We start from the raw sequence: 20806 nt of genomic DNA, 5'->3' as shown, positions 1-20806 counted from the left end.
TACATAAGTTGGAAAGCAGGATCACAATGTGCTTGCTACTACAGGAAGCTCCCTAAGGTATCTATACTGCCGGAAAATAAACCCAACGGAAACAAAACCCTTAACAGGTTACTTGAAGTCTCTTGTCATTAATACTACACTTCAATACTGTAAATATATACCTTTGTTGTAACATTTTGGAAAGGACAACGTTTAAAAACACAAATGCACTAAATATATATATAATTTATTTACCTGTGATTGGTGTTGACGGATTTAGTTTAATTTAAAACACCATTCTTTTTTCAGCAGAATTTTTTTTTATCTTTTGTTTACAAACATCCAAACAAACATAGCAAGCAAGTTGATCAAAGGTTTGCTTTGCATGCTTTCATAGAAGAGCTGTAATAAAGGTCACTAATTCTTAGTTTTGTTATTAATTTTCTATATGTAAAGTTTGGTGTATTTAAATAATGTTCAAAATATAAACTTTTTTCAATAATTATACAAATGAATTTTACCTTTTTCATCAATTTTTTTGCGTCTTATTATGAATTTATAGTGATATGTTTATTGATATTTTATGTAATTTTAGATGTTTTCGAATATTGGTACTAGATTGTGAGTATTGGATTTTTTCATGAAAATGACATTGAAAACTTTGAAACGGTTGGCTAAAAGAAAACATATTCTTGGAAACATTATTTTTTCAATACATTATCCAACACATCCAGTTCCTAATAAAAACAAATCCATTGCATATTAACCGATCATTCTGGGCCGATACATGCAATGGTTTTGAAAGAATTGTTTCTCTTGCTGTTTGTCCATTGTCTCCATTCTGTTGTAGATAGTGCAGATTGTCCTACTCAGGCTTGTTTAACTCGATTGTACAATTCAAAAGTACTAAGTGCTGAATATTATACAAGGTATGTTTTTTTTTATTATTTGATTGTAAAATTTAGAAATGCTTAAGAAAACAAATAATATTTTTACTTGGTCATTAATTACTGAACAACTTCATATAAAATCTAAACTTAATTTCGTTACAGACTAATCAACTGGAAATTGTTTCTGTTTTAGGATAAATTGGAAAATGTTTCAGTCTAAATATGTGCTATGTTGCTTTTTTATAACCATAGTCCAATTAAGATTTTTTTGTTTACAAGTCTGACATTTCGTATTAAACTCAAATATTACTAATATTTTGATTTTTCTTAAACAACACTTTTTTTGTGATATCTATAAGATCTCGTCACAAAAGAGAGGCGAAAGATACCAATTTGGACATTCAAACTCGTAATTCGAAAATAAACTGAAAACATCATGGCTAAAAAATAAAAAAGACAAACAGACAAAACAACAGTACACAAACCACAATATAGAAAACTAAAGACTTAACATCACGAACACCACCAAAACTGTAAAAGGGGGGGGGGGGGGGGGGTCTCAGGTGCTCCGGGAGGGTAAGCAGATCCTGCTCCACATGTAACACCAGTATATAATATATAGGATTTAGGCGACATAAAGCAAATCAAATAATCACTTATCTGAATTCAATAATTTATGTAATTCAGTGCAGTTATAGCTTATTTCTGTGTTTACTGTAGACCACTTGGTTCCAGTTCTTCGGGTTTGTCTAAAAAGCCATCTGGTTCTTCTAGTGGAGGGTGGTTCTGGCGACGACGGTCTTCGTCCAGATCTAGCAGGTGGTTTGGGAAGAGAGACTTGGATTACCATCTCCATCATGCAGGTGTGGTTGTCACTATCGATCGGTATGTTGTTGGAAGAAATCGTTGGCTAATACATAAAGGAAGTGACTATGGCGATAAATGGGACACCGTTATCACAGACGCACAAAATATGGACAACAGGTGAGTGTTATTTATAACATATTTTTAACGCAAATGTGGTGTTAATCAGACGCTTAACTTTTTTAGTAGAAGAATGATGCTTTATCTTGCATGCTTATTCATAGCCAAATTAAACGTGAAAACAAAAATTGCACAACACCAGTACTTCGGTACTGACATGATTTATAGCAAACCTTTCTAAAAAGAATTGTCCGTTGATAAATTTTGAAATTATTAGAAACCAATGTTTCAACTCCCTCAGGCAAAGTTGACCTTAGATGGATTTGGCTATTTTTTATGTCTTTTTTGGTAATATAGCTCTTCAACTGTTTACTAGGTTCTTATACATCCTTGGTTTTCAAATATTCGCCTTTGAGCGTTCCTAATGAAGGTATATCCAGAAAAGCGCTTCGCACGCATGAAACATAAACGTGTCATTTTATTAGTACTGAATACTGTACGAATAACTGACTCCAAAACAAAAATGTTTACACGTTAATAAAAAGAGACGTTGTATGGACGTCAGTGAGAAAGCATCTCATCAACTCAGTAAAACCAGAACAGAATAACATTGAGAATGGAAACTGGGGATGTGTCAAAGAGACAACAACCCGACCAAAGAGGAAAAACGACCCGATGCCACAAATGGGTCTTCTACACATCAAGAAAATCCCGAACCCGGAGGCAAGAAGCACATTATACTTAAGGCATTATCATCATTTATAAATTTTCAAATTGTATCGATTTTCGATTAAGAAAAAAAAAAAGAGGATAACTCTTCAATGTGATCTACCAGTATTTACATTTTTGAGGGGCATGCGAATTCTTGGAAGTGTTTTGCGTTTCAAAATGATTTAGAAGCTATGACAGTCTTTTTGTATTTTTGTTAATTCATAATTTATGTTTAAACAGAACATGGACTCGAACAAAATCAAGAGGTGTTGGCGCTTGTAAAAAATCAGTGAATGACTTCCTCAGGGCAGCAAGGATACATTATGATTATAGGTTGTTAGGCCCAAACTGTCAAACAGCAGCTAACGGAATGTGGAACATGATTGAAAGATACTGTTAAAAGCTGAAATAAACAACCAAAAATAAATCAGTACTGCAAGATAACTGTCAGAGTATTTTATTTTTATTGAATACTCTTGTATTTTAAAAAACCATGAATTGTGAATTTTACATTTTTTTCACTTCGTATATTTTGGTTCATGTATAGTTGGTATTTTCAACACCAGCAAAACAAAAAGTCATATTGGGGCAAATATCATTAAATGGTTAATATAAAGAACATAAAATGAAAATGTATTGAATTGAGGGCGATGGGGCACAAATGCGAACTTTTACAGTCTGAATTTGTTAAGGGTGAGTTTTGAAGTAAGGCTAACTGTACGCTTGTTTTTCACAATTTTATACTGAATATCTATACCTACAATATTTTTTATTAGATATCTCAGTCAAGCGTACATTTGTTTATAGTTTTAATTAACTAGCAAAACTTTTCCTTATATGCCCAGTGGAGGACTATGATTCAGCAATTTCATAAAGTTTATAAACCCTCGGTTTTAAATGGTGTTGAGATTTACAATACGTAGGTAAAAAGTAAAATAGCAAACATACCGAACTTCAAGGAAAATTCAAAACAGAAAGGCCTTTGTCAAATGGCAAAATTGAAAGCTCAAACGCATCAAACGAATGGAAAACAACTGTCATATTCCCGACTTGGTACAGGCATTTCCTCATGTAGAAAGTTGTGGATAAAGCCTGGTTTTATAGCTAACTAAACCTCTATGGTTATTGGAATGGTATCTAACCTTCGACGAAGGTCAATTATGTTCAACATTTACATCTGGTAAACTTATTACGAATTTTAATTGTTTCTATTCTCGCCATGCGTACACTATGTTCTATATATTATCAATATAAGTAGGTATAAGGTTTTGTATGTTATGGTCATTGAATAAACAAGATTTGTTGCAAATCAATGTCTCTGTTTATGTATTTCTGACAATTAGCAAAATACTCATAATTTTGTCGTATGTGATAATGTTTTTTTTTTTTTTACATTTACCAACAACCTATGATACTAAAGAAACGAGTTTTTGATTTTGTTCAGAAAAACGCGTGACTCATAAGGAAATAGACGTAGTTTAGAGGGTACATCTTGTTTACGTATAAGGAATGCACTCTTAAAAGCCTCGCTGTGACTTTGAGATGAAGAACAGCAATAAAAGCGCGATTCCTTTGCTGCTAGTTGTTTTTTTTTCTCCTCCAGCTCTGCTACATTTTTATGTACATGTCACAAGCCAGGAAATTCATCACTGGTTATCTATTGTTATAATGTAATGTTTTTTTTATCATTTAGAAAGTGTGATGTTAATGACTGATCTTTGATTTAATTTATTCGCCATTCTTATTAAATTCGGAGTGATTCAGTCTGAGAGCTATTGTTTAGACACGTCTATTGGTAAATATAAATAAGAATATGTGGTTTGAGTGCCAATGAGACAACTCTCCATCCAAGTCACAATGTATAAAAAGTTAACAATTATAGGTCAAAGTACGGTCTTCAACACGGCGCCCGTTATTGACTTCTTGATGTATTTATTTGGGATTGTTTGCGTATTTAGGTTGCTGTCTCATTCACGTATCCTCCTAATATTTTTTTTCACATATTTTCCGGTTGAAACATCAAAAATGTTTTCTTAGTGTGTATTATCATCAGACCTCGTCACTTTTTTTTTTATAGAAATCACCAAGAATTATTCATAAAAAAGGAAATATATTCTGACTATGATACACCGAAATTAAATGAAATACATTCCGGGGGAAATGGCCATACCTCCCTATCATTGAACTTTGAGAACAATCAAAATACTGATAATTTCCCGTTAAGTAAACTGTCACATAGGTAGGCCAAATCTGCTGCTGATACAATGTGACTCAGGAGATATATATATGTTTGTGTAGCTTTGACCTTTATATATATTGATTAAAACAGAATGCCGCTTAGCCGCTTAGGTCGATGAAAATATCGACAAATATCACTAAAAACGTATTTTACTCAAAGACCGACAAGGTACCTCTTGTTGATAGGAAGTCAAGTTTAACAGTGTGTAAATTTTATTCTCTGCATGTTTCTTTACAATATTTACAAACAATTTAAAACATTTAATGAAATCTCAAATCGACAGCTGGAATCTATTTATTTAATATATACTTTAGAATGTTTTACTGGTTAACGACATGCTCGCCTCTTTTTGCGACCCGACTTGTACATTATGTTGTTGGAAGACTGCCAGCATATTTTCCTGTTTGGTCCTACTCCATATTTTTGGTTGACATAACCATCCTTCATGAGATCAGATATTGTTTTTCCACTTGTATATTTTTCTCCAGTCTTTGACCATCTGAAAAAAGATTCCGTTACAATATTGAAATCGAAAGATTTAAATACAGCCAATGTCCTCAGAGCATATCTGATTTGAATTATTTCGGATATGATGTGGAATCTAGGGATTTCCCCCCGAATAACAGCAAACTTCCAACAAAACACATGGAAAAGATACAAAAAATGTTGATCATTTTTTTGTATGGTTGTTTCATGCAGTTTCATTTAGGTTTTCCTCAAATTTCCTTTTTATTCACATATAATGTGCAACTTAATTATAAAATTACTGTTAGAATAATCGGTAATGATGCTTTATAAGATAAGTGTTCTGATTCCAACACGTAAAAGTGAAAGAGATCACCGAGACGGTTACTAGAATTTGCTTTCGACAATCCTTTTTAACAAAGCGATAAACAACAACTTGACAGAGAATCATAACTACGAGTTAACAAAAGAAATAAAGAGTTCAGTATATGTTTATATATATATTAACAAAACTATGTGATAATAAATAAACAGCTGCGCCATGAGCGCATGATACGCCCGTCGTCTTGTGTGTGAACTTTTATGCAATAATCATAAATAGTTTCTGACATACGGCGCGACATACGAAACCCCCCCTCCCTTTTTTTTTACAAAAAACTCAATATCTCTTAAATAAATTTTTGAATCAAAACCAAAAAGTATACAGATCTTAAGATTAATATATCTAAGAAGTGTGTAAAATTTTAAGCAATAATCATAAATCGTTTTTGAGATACGGCGCGACATGTGAAAACCCCCCTTTTTAAAAAAAAAAATCAATATCTCTAAAATAAAATTTTAATCAAAACCAAAAAGTATACAGATCTTTGGATTAATATAACTAAGAAGAGTGTAAAATTTTAAGCAATAATCATAAATCGTTTTTGAGATACGGCGCGACATGTGAAAAACCCCTCCCCCTTTTTTTTTTACAAAATATTCAATAACTCAAAAATAAAATTCTGAATCATCACCAAAAAGTATACAGATCTTAAGATTAATATAACTAAGAAGTGTGTAAAGTTTTAAGCAATAATCATAAATTGTTCTTGAGATACGGCGCGACATGTGAAAAAACACACACCTGTTTTAGTTACTCAGTCCTGTAACTCAAAATGTTTTAATCTTATTTTCACCAAAAAGTATACAGATCGTTTGACTATTATAAGAAACAACTGTAATAAGTTTCATGAAATTTGGATAAGTCGTTGTCAAGTTATGGTGCGACATGTTTACGCCGGACAGACAGACGTACAGACGGATAGACGACATTTGTATACCATAATACGTCCAGTCAAAATTTTGACGGGCGTATAAAAAGATATTTGATTAATTTTCCGAATGAGTAAGTACTGAGAGTTTGTAAAATTTCCAATATACAGATCCTATGCCATGTTTGCCCACTGAGTGATGATAGTATTCCTTACTTGTTAGACATATGCTTAGCATCAACTACGACTGTACTGGAAGATTTCCCATAACCACTTCCTTTGTGTACCAGATATCTGCCGCCATCTTTAGTTGTAGCTACAACTCCAGTATGGTCTAGTCCAGCTTTCCCAAGGAATCCTCCAAGTGGTCTGAAAATTGAAAAAAAATACTTCATTATTAAACTGCAATATTTAAAAGCGGTAGATCTAAGGTAACTTATCAATAATCAATATTTTGAGTTTAGATTGAACAAGAATTAGCTTTCAGTGCTTTATCAGCTTTGCGCCATTTTCTAGGAAAGAAGTTGTAATGTTGTAAGATTTACCTGGAGTAACTTTCAACTTTCGTAACTGGACTGTTGTAAAGTCTCCTCAAACCTTTTTTGTTCATGTCATAGGAAAACTGAAATGTTATATAAAAACAAATTATACCGAAACCGCAAAATTAATGCTGTTCCAAGAATGTGTAATATTTATATTTTTATCGCCTTAACCTTTCTACAAAACATAAACTATGCTACATGTACGTATTACATGAGTCGCTTGTCGTGATTACTGTCATGTCGACCACCTTGTTTTTTAATATTTTTTAAATAACTTCTTTTAGTTGAAGATAACAACCGTTATCTCCATTAACAACAACTTAAACTTCTTCCTTGCAAAATGTTGTTAAATCCTCACCATTCATCAAAGACATCCCCCCAAAAATATGAAAAATCAAGAAAACGATTGTTTTCAACCTAATTCTTGAATGATTTTATCGCTAGAATGCTTAGTAATCATGCTGAATGACTTATTCAGGCTTACTCTTGCTATGACAAGTCTTTTTTTAACATAACTGCGACACCCCTCCCCTTTTTCATTCTTTTCTTTTATTCTAGTCAAAACTCATTATATATATTGTACTACCTACCGATCCTGACCTTGAGCTTGATGAGCCCTGAAATAAAATAGTATCATATGTAAGTAATATGTTCCAATTATCGTAGCCACAATCACATCCTTTTTTCTCGATTGTGAAATCAGAAAATTTCACTGCTCAACTTTTTTTCGCCAACCATGAATTACATGACTTGTGCCCCAGATGGAACAGGATCTGTTTACCGTTCCTGTACACCTGTGATCACTTTAGTTTACTATACCATTTTTAGTCGTAAGTCTTTTGGTCGTTTTTTTCAATTTTGTCGTTTCTCTTTGACTTATTGATTATGATTGTCCCTTTCGTATCTCTAGCCTCACTTTATAATTTCCAATTAAAAGTATATATGAATTTATTGTTTCTCATTGATTTCCGGGAAAGTGGTCAACCTCCCCATATAGCACAAGGCTTCAATAAAACAAAATTGAGAATGGAAATGGGGAATGTGTCAAAGAGACAACAACCCGACCACAGGAGAGAAGACAGCTGAAGGCCATCAATGGGTCTTCAACACAGCGAGAAAATCCTTCACCCGGAGTCGGGCTTCAGCTGGCCCCTAAACAAAATTACGATACGAATCGATAACGAACATGCACAACAGGATATGAATTTTCAGAATGTTAACCTCCAACATATCATCTCATTTTTTTTACTCATCTGTTTAATAAATTATGTGACGTGATTACTTTCCTTCAGATTAGAATTAGACACTTAGCCAGCTGTAAGCGGTTGGGTTGAGATAAGGAAGTATTTCTTTAGCTCATTTGCATAGAGCGTTGCCTTGAAACACAGATGTCCCTGCCAGATTCGTTTCCCGGTGGAGACAATGTGATTCTCCAATAAAAATCATGCTCTCCAGTAACATTTGACGCCCAACTTGAACACCCATGGTTGATAGAGAGGATTTCTAGCCAGGGTATGTGTTATTAAAGTTACAATGGTATGACTATGATGACTCATGAGGTGGTGGTCACTGGAAGTGTGAAAGAATTGTCTCCCTTCAGTGGTAAATACTTAGCCAGCCGTAAGCGGTTGAGCTAAGAAAGTACTTTGAGGAGAGGTCCCGGAAATTCGAGTCCCGTGGAGACAAAGGGTCGGTTCGTTTTTTACCTATTCGGTGTACACCGACCACGTGGTCGATCTACACCGAATCAACTGTAAAAAGAACGAACCGACCGATTGTAGCGCTATTTGTGCGGCAACTTGTGTTTCAGTGGTTTTGCCTTATTTTTAAAAAGAAATATAGTACCTCGAGTTACATAAGTATAACATATTTTCTATATGTATATGCAAACCAGGGGTGGGTGTGTTACCTCGAAAGTACATGTATACCCAACCTATTCATTTCTATTGTAGATTACAAAGGTAATATCCATTCATATTTATCTCATTAAGCCGGCTAGCTAGTTTAGTGTGGATTTTATTTCGTTACATATAATCGCAGTACTGATTCTGTGAAAATGATTGTGTGTGTTAAAATTGTAGGTTTTTGATATATACGTCATTTGTGAGTTTTTTTTTATAAGAATATTAAAATCTTGTATCCCAAAAATCAGAAAATTTTAGTTTTCTTAGTCAAATTTAACCATTCGTACAACATTTCCGCCATCTTGAAAATGAACCGTCGGTCAAATTAAAACGGTGCAATCCGCTATATTCCGGTGTTAATTTTTTTAGAAACGAACGAAAAACCTGTTGCTCCGAAGCATGGGGTATACACCGGATGCCAGAAACTAACCGGCTTTTATGATTTTGTAGTAACATGCTCTCTGGTTACATTTAATCGGTTAATTATAAATTTGAGTTTTTATTGTCAAAACTCATTATATATATTGTACTACCTACCGATCCTGACCTTGAACTTGATGACCGCAGAAATAAAATGGTAGCATATGTAAGGAATATATTTCAATTATCGTAGCCACAATCACATCCTTTTTTTCTCGATTGTGAAATCACAAAATTTCACTGCTCAACTTTTTTTTGCCAACCATGAATTACATGACATTTGCCCCAGATGCAACAGGATCTGTTTACCCTTCCGGTACACCTGAGATCACTTTAGTTTCCTATACCATTTTGTAGACTGTCTTTAGTCTTTTGGTCGTTTTTTTCAATTTTGTTGTTTCTCTTTGACTTATTTATTGTAATTGCCTTTTCGTATATCTAGCCGCACTTTATAATTTCCAATTAAAAGTATATATGAATTTATTGTTTCTCATTGATTTCCGGGAAAGTTGTCAACCTCCTCATATAGCACAAGGCTTCAATAAAACAAAATTGAGAATGGAAATGGGGAATGTGTCAAAGAGACAACAACCCGAACAAAGGACAGAAAACAGACGAAGTCCACCAATGGGTCTTCAACACAGCGAGAAAATCCCTCACCGGAGTCGGGCTTAAGCTGGCCCCTAAACAAAATTACGATACGAATCGATAACGAACATGCAAAACTGGATATGAATTTTCAGAATGTTAACCCTCAACATATCATCTCATTTTTTTACTCATCTGTTTAATAAATTATGTGACGTGATTACTTTCCTTCAAATCATAATTAGATACTTAGCCAGCTGTAAGCGGTTGGGCTGAGATAAGGAAGTATTTCTTTAGCTCATTCGCCTAAAGCGCTGACTTGAAACACAGATGTCCCTGCCGGATTCGAGTCCCGGTGGCAACAATGTGATTCTTCAATAAAAATGATGCTCTCCAAGTACAATTGACGCCGAACTTGAACACCCATGGTTGATAGAGAGAATTCTTAGCCAGGGTATGTGGTGTTAGAGTTACAATGGTATGACTATGATGACTCTTGAGGTAGTGGACGTGTGAATGAATTGCCTCCCTTCAGTGGTAAATACTTAGCCAGCCGTAAGCGGTTGAGCTAAGGAAGTACTTTTTAACATCAGTAGGTAAGAACGCTGCCTTGTATCGCAGAGGTCCCGGAAATTGGAGTCCCGTGGAGACAAAGGGTCGGTTCGTTTTTTACCTATTCGGTGTACACTGACCACGTGGTCGATCTACACCGAATCAACTGTAAAAAGAACGAACCGACCGATTGTAGCGCTATTTGTGCGGCAACTTGTGTTTCAGTGGATTTGCCGTATTTTTTAAAAGAAATATAGTACCTCGAGTTACTTTATTGCATATTTTATATATGTATATGCAAACCAGGGGTGGGTGTGTTACCTCGAAAGTACATGTATACCTAACCTATTCATTTCTATTGTAGATTACAAAGGTAATACCCATTCATATTTATCTCATGTAGCCGGCTAGCTAGATTAGTGAGGATTTTATTTCGTTACATATATTCGCAGTACTGATTCTGTGAAAGTGATTGTGTGTGTTAAAATTGTAGGTTTTTGATATATACGTTATTAGTGAGCTTTTTTATCAGAATATTAAAATCCCGTATCCCAAAATTCAGAAAATTTTAGTTTTGTCAGTCAAATTTAACCACACGTACAACATTTCCACCCATCTTGGAAATGAATCGTCGGTCAAATTAAAACGATGCATTCTTCTATATTCCGGTGTTATATTTTCAGAAACAAACGAAAAACCTGTTGCTCCGGATGCATCGGGTATACACCGTATGCCAGAAACGAACCGGCTCTTATGATTTTGTAGTAACATACTCTCCGGTTACAGTTAAATCGGTTAATTATAAATTTGAGTTTTTATTGTCAAAACTCATTATATATATTGTACTACCTACCGATCCTGACCATGAGCTTGATGACCCCTGAAATAAAATGGTAGCATATGTAAGTAATGTGTTCCAATTATCGTAGCTACAATCACATCCTTTTTTCTCGATTGTGAAATTACAAAATTTCACTGCTCAACTTTTTTTCACCAACCATGAATTACATGACTTGTGCCCCAGATGGAACAGGATCTGTTTACCCTTCCGGTACACCTGAGATCACTTTAGTTTCCTATACCGTTTTGTACACTGTCGTTAGTCTTTTGATCGTTTTTTCAATTTTGTAGTTTCTCTTTGACTTATTTATTGTGATTGTCCCTTTCGTATCTCTAGCCTCTCTTTAGAATTTTCAATTAAAAGTATATATGAATTTATTGTTTCTCGTTGATTTCCGGGAAAGTGGTCAACCTCCTCATATAGCACAAGGCTTCAATAAAACAAAATTGAGAATGGAAATGGGGAATGTGTCAAAGAGACAACAACCCGACCAAAGGACAGAAAACAGCTGAAGGCCATCAATGGGTCTTCAACACAGCGAGCAAATCCTTCACCCGGAGTCGGGCTTCAGCTGGCCCCTAAACAAAATTACGATACGAATCGATAACGAACATGCACAACATGATATGAATTTTCAGAATGTTAACCTTCAACATATCATCTCATTTTTTTTACTCATCTGTTTAATAAATTATGTGACGTGATTACTTTCCTTCAAATCAGAATTAAATACTTAGCCAGATGTAAGCCGTTGGGCTGAGATAAGGAAGTATTTCTTTAGCTCATTCGCCTAAAGCGCTGACTTGAAACACAGATGTCCCTGCCGGATTCGAGTCCCGGTCGACACAATGTGATTCTCCAATAAAAATCATGCTCTCCAGTTACATTTGACGCCCAACTTGAACACCCATGGTTGATAGAGAGGATTTCTAGCCAGGGTATGTGTTGTTAGAGTTACAAAGGTATGACTATGAAGACTCTTGAGTTGGTGGACGTGTGAAAGAATTGCCTCCCTTCAGTGGTAAATACTTAACAGGTCGTAAGCGGTTGAGCTAAGGAAGTACTTTTTAAACTCAGTCGGTTAGGGCGCTGCCTTGTATTGCAGAGGTCCCGGAAATTCGAGTCCCGTAGAAACAAAGGGTAGGTCCGTTTTTTTACCTATTCGGTGTAAACCGACCACGTGGTCGATCTACACCGGATCAACTGTAAAAAGAACGAACCGACCGATTGTAGCGCTATTTGTGCGGCAACTTGTGTTTCAGTGGATTTGCCGTTTTTTTTTAAAGAAATATAGTACCTCGAGTTACATAAGTATAACATATTTTCTATATGTATATGCAAACCAGGGGTGGGGGTGTTACCCCGAAAGTACATGTATACCCAACCTATTCATTTCTATTGCAGATTAAAAAGGTAAAACCCATTCATATTTATTTCATGTAGCCGGCTAGCTAGTTTTATGTGGATTTTATTTCGTTACATATAATCGCAGTACTGATTCTGTGAAAATGATTGTGTGTGTTAAAATTGTAGGTCTTTGATATATATGTCATTTATGAGCTTTTTTATCAAAATATTAAAATCCCGTATCCCAAAAATCAGAAAATTTTAGTTTTCTCAGTCATATTTAACCACACGTACAACTTTTCCGCTATCTTGGAAACGAATCGTCGGTCAAATTAAAACGGTGCATTCCCCTATAATCCGGTGTTATTTTTTTTTTTGAAACAAACGAAAAACCTGTTGCTCCGGATGCATCGGGTATACACCGGATGCCAGAAAAGAACCAGCTCTTATGATATTTTAGTAACATGCTGTTAAATCGGTTAATTATAAATTTGAGTTTTTATTGTCAAAACTTATGATATATTGTACTACCTACCGATCCTGACCTTGAGCTTGATGACCCCTGAAATGAAATGTTAGCATATGTAAGTAATATGTTCCAATTATCGTAGCCACAAACACATCCTATTTTTCTCGATTATGAAATCACACAATTTCACTGCTCAACTTTTTTCGCCAACCATGAATAACATGACTTGTGCCCCAGATGGAACAGGATCTGTTTACCGTTCCGATACACCTGAGATCACTTTAGTTTCCTATACCGTTTTGTAGACTGTCGTTAGTCTTTTTGTCGTTTCTCTTCGACTTATTTATTGTGATTGTCCCTTTCGTATCTCTAGCCTCACTCTATAATTTCCAATTAAAAGTATATATGAATTTAAACGAAAAACCTGTTGCTCCGGGTGCATCGGGTATACAGGTGTCAGACCACCAATTCAAAATCCCTATATCTATTCAACCAAATTTTGCAATTTTCACAACTTTCTTTTTGTTTTACCTTAAGTTTAACTTCATAGAAACCAGGTACATGTATATCCTAAATTATACATATATCACCTATCTACATGCCAATTTTCAACCCGTGTTCGAAGACTTCTTAGAAAAAACTGCCTTTCGGAAGACAAGTACTACTAAAAATAACCCCTGGTTTTCTGGAAATCTTAAATAAGTATACTATGGAGCGCATTAATCCTCAATTTTTAATGAAAACTCACAGACAAGTACATTTTGGCTCAAAATGGTCTAAATATATTTCTCTTTCTCCAAAAGTTTCATTTCTGCAAGTTTGTTGGTTAGTTTAAGTAAACAATGACATCAAAAGCACTATTTTGTGTCAGAGTAGGGCTACATTTACATACGTTCTAAATTGAAGGGAGTGAATTGGTGGTCTGACGCCTAAAGAGACATAAAAGTTATCAGAAATCTTTTTTTTGCTTTATTCTTAATCCTCGGTCAATTTGTAGTAAAATAAAATCCTATCTGATCATAATACGACTTATATTGCAAAATTCACAGCTCAATTTAAACTGACTGTAATGTATGACTTTGATAGAAAATACTTGAAATTTAATTTCAGACTTCAGGAATATAAATTTTCAATATCAGGATCAATTTTGGTGGATTTTTCCTTGTTTGTGCTACAGCTTTAAAGACTTTCCACAACTTTCACAATGAGTTTAGTTGCAAATCAAAGGTAGTGTCAAGGAATATTGCCCCCCCTTTTTTTCACCAAGTGTCAGTAATGGACTATTGATTGATCAATAGTTCAGTTATGGTCATGAAACAATTTTTATTTACTATCATACAATAAAATTTAAGGTGGAAAACGTTCATTTGAGACAATTAATGGGATTATGATGAGTTCATGCAGTGTTTACATTAGGCTATTCTATCTGCCAAATACCTGGAATGACGCAATGATATAACGGGTAAAAATCAAATAATTTTTATAAAATCTTCATGCCGACAATTTTTTTTGGTAGTAAACAACCTATGTTTTAATGTTTTTAAATACCACAGAAAGAACTTACTGTGCATTCATAACAATTTAGGACATTTTTTTATATGAATGCATATTGTAAGGATGGGAAAAGCTCAAAATAGCACATATTTAGGTTTAAGGTTCTAATTTTGCAATATGTGACTTTTTTGCCAAAAAAAGGTTGAAATTTGGCTACTTGCATTTCAAATGATCAGTTAAGACAAAAAATCAATTGTTTTCTGATTTTTTGGTTCATCGCTTTTCACTTTAAAGGTGCCAGACCACCAATTCAAAATCCCATCTATTCAACCAAATTATGCAATTTTCACAGCTTTCGTAATATTTTACCTTAAGTTTAACTTCATAAAAACCAGTTATATCCTAAATTTTACATGTATCACTTTTCTGCATGCCAATTTTCAACCCATGTATAAGTCTTCTAAGAAAGAACTGCCTTTCGGAAGACAAGTACTACTAAAAATAATCCCTGGTTTTCAGGAAATCTTAAATTGGTATACTATGGAGCGCATTAATCCTCAATTGTTAATGCAAACTCATAGACAAGGAAATTTTGCTCAAAATGGTCTAAATATATTTCTCTTTCCCCAAAAGTTTCTTTTCTGAAAATTTGTTGGTTAGTTTAGTTAACAATGACATGAAAAGCACTATTTTGTGTCAGAGTAGGGCTACTTTTACATACGTTCTAAATTGGAGGGAGTGAATTGGTGTTCTGACGCCTAAAGAGACATAAAAGTTTATCAGAATTTTTTTGTTTTGCTTTATTCTTAATCCTTGGTCAATTTGTAGTCAAATAAAATCCTATCTGAGCATAATACGACTTATATTGCAAAATCCACAGCTCAATTTAAACTGACTGTAATGTATGACTTTAATAGAAAATACTTGAAAATTTAATTTCAGACTACAGGAACATAAATTTTCAATATCAAGCTCAATTTTGGTTGATTTTTCCTTGTTTGTGCTACAGCTTTAAAGACTTCCCACAACTGTTACAATGAGTTTAGTAGAAAATCAAAGGTATTGGAAGTGTCAAGGAATTTTGATCTGTCTTTTTTTACCAGGTGTCAGTAATGGACGGTTAATTGACAATAATGCAGTTATGGTCATGAAACAATTTTTATTTACTATCAGTCAATAAAATTTAAGGTAGAAACCATTCATTTGAGACAATCAATTGGATTGTGATGAGTTCATGCAGTGTTTACATTAGGTTATTCTATCTGTCAAATACCTGGAATGACGCAATGATTTAACGGGTAAAAATCAAATAAATTCATAAGATCTTCATGCCGACAAAATTTTTTTGGTTGTAAACAACATATGTTTAATGTTTAATACCACAGAAACAACTTACTGTGCATTCATGACAATTTAGGACATTTTTTATATGAATACATATTGTCAGGATGGGAAAAGCTTAAAATAGCACAGATTCAGGTTTAAGGCTCTAATTTTGCAGTATGTGATTTTTTGACAACAAAAAGGTTGAAATGTAGCTACTTGCATTTCAAATGATCAGTTAAGACAAAAAAAAAATCAATTGTTCTCTGATTTTTTGGGTTCACCGCTTTTCTCTTTAAGGGTGTCAGACCATTATTTCAAAATCCTGTCTATTCAACCAAATTTTGCAATTTTCACAGCTTTCTTAATATTTTACCTAAAGTTTAACTTCATAAAAACCAGGTATGTTCTGAATTGTAAATGTATCACCTTTCTACGTGCCAATTTTCAACCCATGTTTAAAGTCTTCTAAGAAAGAACTGCCTTTCGGAAGACAAGCACTACTAAAAATAATCCCTGGTATTCTGGAAATCTTAAATTAGTTTACTATTGAGCGCATCAATCCTCAATTTTAATGCAAACTCATAAACAAGTAATTTTTGACACAAAATGGTTTAAATATGTTTCTCTTTCACCAAAAGTTTCATTTCTGCAAATTTGTTGGTTAGTTAAGTAAACAATGACATCAAAAGCACTATTTTGTGTCAGAGTAGGACTTCTTTTACATACGTTCTAAATTGAAGGGAGTGAATTGGTGGTCTGACACCTACACCGGATGCCAGAAACAAACCGGCTCTTAGTATTTTGTAGTAACATGCTCTCCGGTTACAGTTGAATCTGTAAAATTATAAATTTGAGTTTTGTTCCAAACCACAAGAATATCAAGAATTAAATCTTTTTTCGTCTTAACGAATAAGATTACAAGGGTGCACTGTCAGTATTTGATTATCTTCACTTCACCCCCAGTTTTTGGTGGGGTTCGTGTTGCTTAGTCTTTAGTTTTCTATGTTGTATCATCTGTACTATTATTTGTCTGTTTGTCTTTTTATTTTTGGCCATGGCATTGTCAGTTTGTTTTCGATCTATGAGTTTGACTGTCCCTCTGGTATCTTTCGTCCCTCTTTTATTCACACTTAATTTCTATTTGTTGTTTAATTTTTTTTGTTGTAGATGGGGGCGTCACCTCTGATTAATATGATGAGATATATTTTCTGCTTCAGTAAGTTCACAATTAAAGATAAATTGAAATGTTTTGGACATTTTTTGACCGTTTACTTTTTCTGCTATCTTAATAAACCCAAGGCCAATAGTGCCTTTGGCATGTTTAGGTCTTTTATCATGCAGTGAATACAAAACTTAAAAAAGACCTCAAAAATTCATTTTCACCTGCATGTAAAATTATTACATATTTGTCTTGATTCATCCCTCAGCTTGAGAAATTGTGTTCAGTAAATACTGTATTTTTTGTCCAATCACAGTGTCAGACACATTGTCCTTGGTACAAAAAAGAGCAACCTAAATCCTGGAATTTAAATACTACTTTGTCAGCTATATTCCAATTGTCTTGTGTTTACAGCACTTCTATGGTAATATGTTATGTTTTACTTATTGCTAATATAAGAGGTCGTGTTGTTTTTCATATAGGGAGAAAGGAACCCACTTTTTACTTACAAAAATAGCAATGCATCAAGTTGAACGTTCTCTCGTTTTCAAGAACTGCCATTAATAATGGCAAATTTCTTTTAGAATTCAACTAGCAAATCGCAATATAAATATAAGAAATTAAAGTTAGGGCGTGTACGACCTCCTTCCCAAAAAGAAGAATTTCTTTTATTTGATTAATTGAATTTGGTCAATCATCATGTTGTGGCTATCATGTATATCAGATCCGTCAAGCAATGACGACAGATGGCAATGGTAAAAAAATAGATGCTAATATTCATTATTATTTATTGCTGTTGTTTTGAGACTAAAAAAATCTTCCGATAACCGCGAATCCTCCACCATACGCTTGTCATTAATCAATTTAAAAATGCTTAATCAATCTGTAGCTTTCCTAACTTATGGACATTTTCAATAGAAGTTTATAGTGCTGCTACACAAAAGTTTTTTTTTTCCAGAATATGCAATGGTACCACAATTGCGTATCTTTATATGCAAACACGTTTGGAAATTTGTCTCCGACAGCTGTACACAAAAGCCTAAAAAAGTTGATTGAACAATGCAATCGTTTATAATACAGTAGTTAAATAAAATAAAGGGGTTTTCCTTCACAAGAAGGTCATACTGGTTCTACATATATTTCACTATACCTTGCACATTGTAGTTTTTAAGAAATTTGTAAGTATTGACAATTTTTATGGAAAACACCTTGAAAACACGACTTGATTTATTGATATTTTTGTAAATAAGTGAAGTTCCATTTAATTTTTGACAGTAACGTGACCTATTACATGGCCAAAACGTGAAATAAAAAAGTCTTACAATAAAGCCTTTGCAAACAGTAGAAAATGCGAATATATTTATCTATCTGCCATGCCGAAAAACAGTCCCTTGAAGATCTGTGTTACCGATTGCATTTGTCGTACTGATTGCTGGTTATAAGGTGTGATAGTAGACTATCCGGGTGCGGGAGTTTCTCGCTGCATTGAAGACCGATTGGTGGCATTCGGCTGTTGTCTGCTCTATGGTCGGGTTGTTGTCTCTTTGACACATTCCCCATTTCCATTCTCAATTTTATTTTATAAGTCAATTGTGTCATACATTAAAATATACATACGCCGCTTCTTCCACAGGCATCAGTTTTACAAACCATCACAAGTAAAATTAAAAGGAACGTGCACCACATAACTTTTTGCTTTGTTTGAACTGCTTGTTTCTAAAAATCAAAATAATCTAATTTAACTTGTTTTGTATTATAGTTAATAAATATCAAACAAAACGGTGTATAAGAATTAGGCATTTGCATGTATTGATTGAGAGCGATGCTTTAAATATAATAGTTGGACGTGAGACCTCGATCGAAAGGATAACAAAACTGGAAAAAAAAATTTTCTTCGATTGTAAAACTTAACGACATATTTATTCAACCTAACAAATTACTTCGCCACCATCGTTTGTTTGCTCTAAACATGATATTATCCCCACCCCCTTAAGTTGTCTTGAGCCAAAAAAAAACTTCTTTAAGTTTCTATCTATCCTTCATTTATTGAAGATTGACTGTAAAATTTATATATAATTTACAAGGTAAGCAGAAAAAAATAGAAACAAAATGACAAATCACAAATCAAAATAGTGTATGTACATTTGAAAAGTTACATTTAGATAAAACTATATACATTTGATAACAGGTAGAAAATAGGGATTAGAGCAGATTCTGAGATCATACTCTTGAATCCCTGTACTGTACTGCATGAAACTATTTGTTGTTGCAAATTATTCCAATCTATAACTGTACGTGGATAAAAAGAATATTTTTAACTGTCTTTAGATGTTTGTATTTGCTTAAATGAACGTGGATTGCTATGTCTGGTTCTATTGTCTAGTAGGATGAAAAGGTTAAATGTAGGGACTGCACCAATTTCGTGTATAATTTTGTAGAAGAAAACAATTCTGTATCTTAAACGCCTAATTTCAAGTGGGTACCAAATTAAGTCTGTCATCATTTCAGTAACTGAGCTGGTGTTATTGGAGCGGTTGCATGTGAAGCGGGCTGCTCTTCACTGAACTTTTTCAATTTGTGAAATTTGCTGTTTTTTATGTGGATCCCAAATGGTTGAGCAGTACTTTAATTTTTGTCAGACAAGAGCTTTAAATGCATGAGCTTTAACTTTGACTTATTGGTCCCTACAAACTCCATACAACGTTATCGTTCGGGTCATATTTCCCTTTCTCTTCATTGGTTTGTGACTGTCTTTACTAAAAACAATTATAAGAAATTAAGTAAAAACTGATCAAAAGTTGTAAGGTTGCGAAAACAGTCGACGAACTTAATGTGCTGTAATTATTACAAAAACAAACAAAAACTGCAAAAAACAGGAAAAAATAAACAAATAAAGCAACCACGACCAAATACATAAAAATAAAACCAAACAATACACACAAATATGTATATATGTATATAATTCATATTCATGCACTTACCTTCAACTCATATATGATGTGTCGGTTTTTGAAGCGTCTTTGAAAAACTTATCTTTATATATACACCAGGGGAAAAACCACTTCAAATACAAGTGCCAATATGATTTTAGAAACCATTTATGGTAAATTGTTCAACTTTGGGAGGGAATTCGACGTTTACAATGAGGAAGTTCAGTAAAACGGACATTATTTCAATACCAGTGTACTCATTAAGATTTAGCTATTTGATTAGGGACTTGCCGTTTTGAATTTTACTCGGAGTTCGGTATTTTTGTAATTTTACTTTTTTTTGTATAATTTGTCGTTTGTTCAGATCTTTTACGAGAAACAATATTTTTTTAATCTACCATATGCATCTGCTCTTCTTATCTATAATTTTGTTATTTATAGAATGGATTGTAATTTTTATCAATTTGAGTTATCAGTAGTTTCCTGATGTCCATTTCTCACAAATTCATTTAGAAAATACAAATCATGGTAAAAAAAAATAAAAAATAAAAATGAGCGAACTTTTTATCCGGTATTATTCCATAGGAAAATGTTTTGTTTTAATATCTATATAGATTCCGCCACCAAAGAAAAAAGTTGAAAAATGCATTCGCTGATCATTGCAGTGAAGTGAAGTTTCCAAACATGTTCACTTCTAGAGAGTTTAGAAATACGATAGTTTAAAAGTAAGCAAGTTGTTTACAGATTTCTGAACAACATAGTACATTTGCTGCAAT

The 20806-nt window shown here is 33.7% G+C and overlaps 1 protein-coding gene and 1 long non-coding RNA gene across 2 annotated transcripts; one reads left to right on the top strand and one right to left on the bottom strand.

Annotated features, from left to right (window-relative positions):
- The first annotated feature begins 534 nt into the window (after nucleotides 1-534).
- LOC127724616 (uncharacterized) lies at nucleotides 535-3813 on the top strand. Its single transcript, XR_007992604.1, has 3 exons — nucleotides 535-908; nucleotides 1590-1853; nucleotides 2745-3813. It is a non-coding gene; the product is annotated as an uncharacterized LOC127724616 (long non-coding RNA).
- A 1124-nt stretch (nucleotides 3814-4937) lies between these two features.
- Nucleotides 4938-20107, bottom strand: LOC127724610 (uncharacterized). The gene is made up of 7 exons (XM_052231632.1): nucleotides 20082-20107; nucleotides 13188-13214; nucleotides 11318-11344; nucleotides 7591-7617; nucleotides 7004-7080; nucleotides 6675-6827; nucleotides 4938-5242 (listed from the first exon to the last, which is right to left on the bottom strand). Exons 5-7 carry the CDS (start codon nucleotides 7066-7068, stop codon nucleotides 5071-5073), a joined length of 390 nt encoding a protein of 129 aa, XP_052087592.1. The 5' UTR covers nucleotides 7069-7080; nucleotides 7591-7617; nucleotides 11318-11344; nucleotides 13188-13214; nucleotides 20082-20107; the 3' UTR covers nucleotides 4938-5070.
- Nucleotides 20108-20806: the final 699 nt, after the last annotated feature.

This window comes from Mytilus californianus, unplaced genomic scaffold (assembly GCF_021869535.1).
Source record: "Mytilus californianus isolate M0D057914Y unplaced genomic scaffold, xbMytCali1.0.p SCAF_14, whole genome shotgun sequence".
In the NCBI taxonomy this organism is placed as follows: Eukaryota; Metazoa; Mollusca; class Bivalvia; order Mytilida; family Mytilidae; genus Mytilus; species Mytilus californianus.
This window is presented reverse-complemented; position numbering and strand designations above follow the sequence as displayed.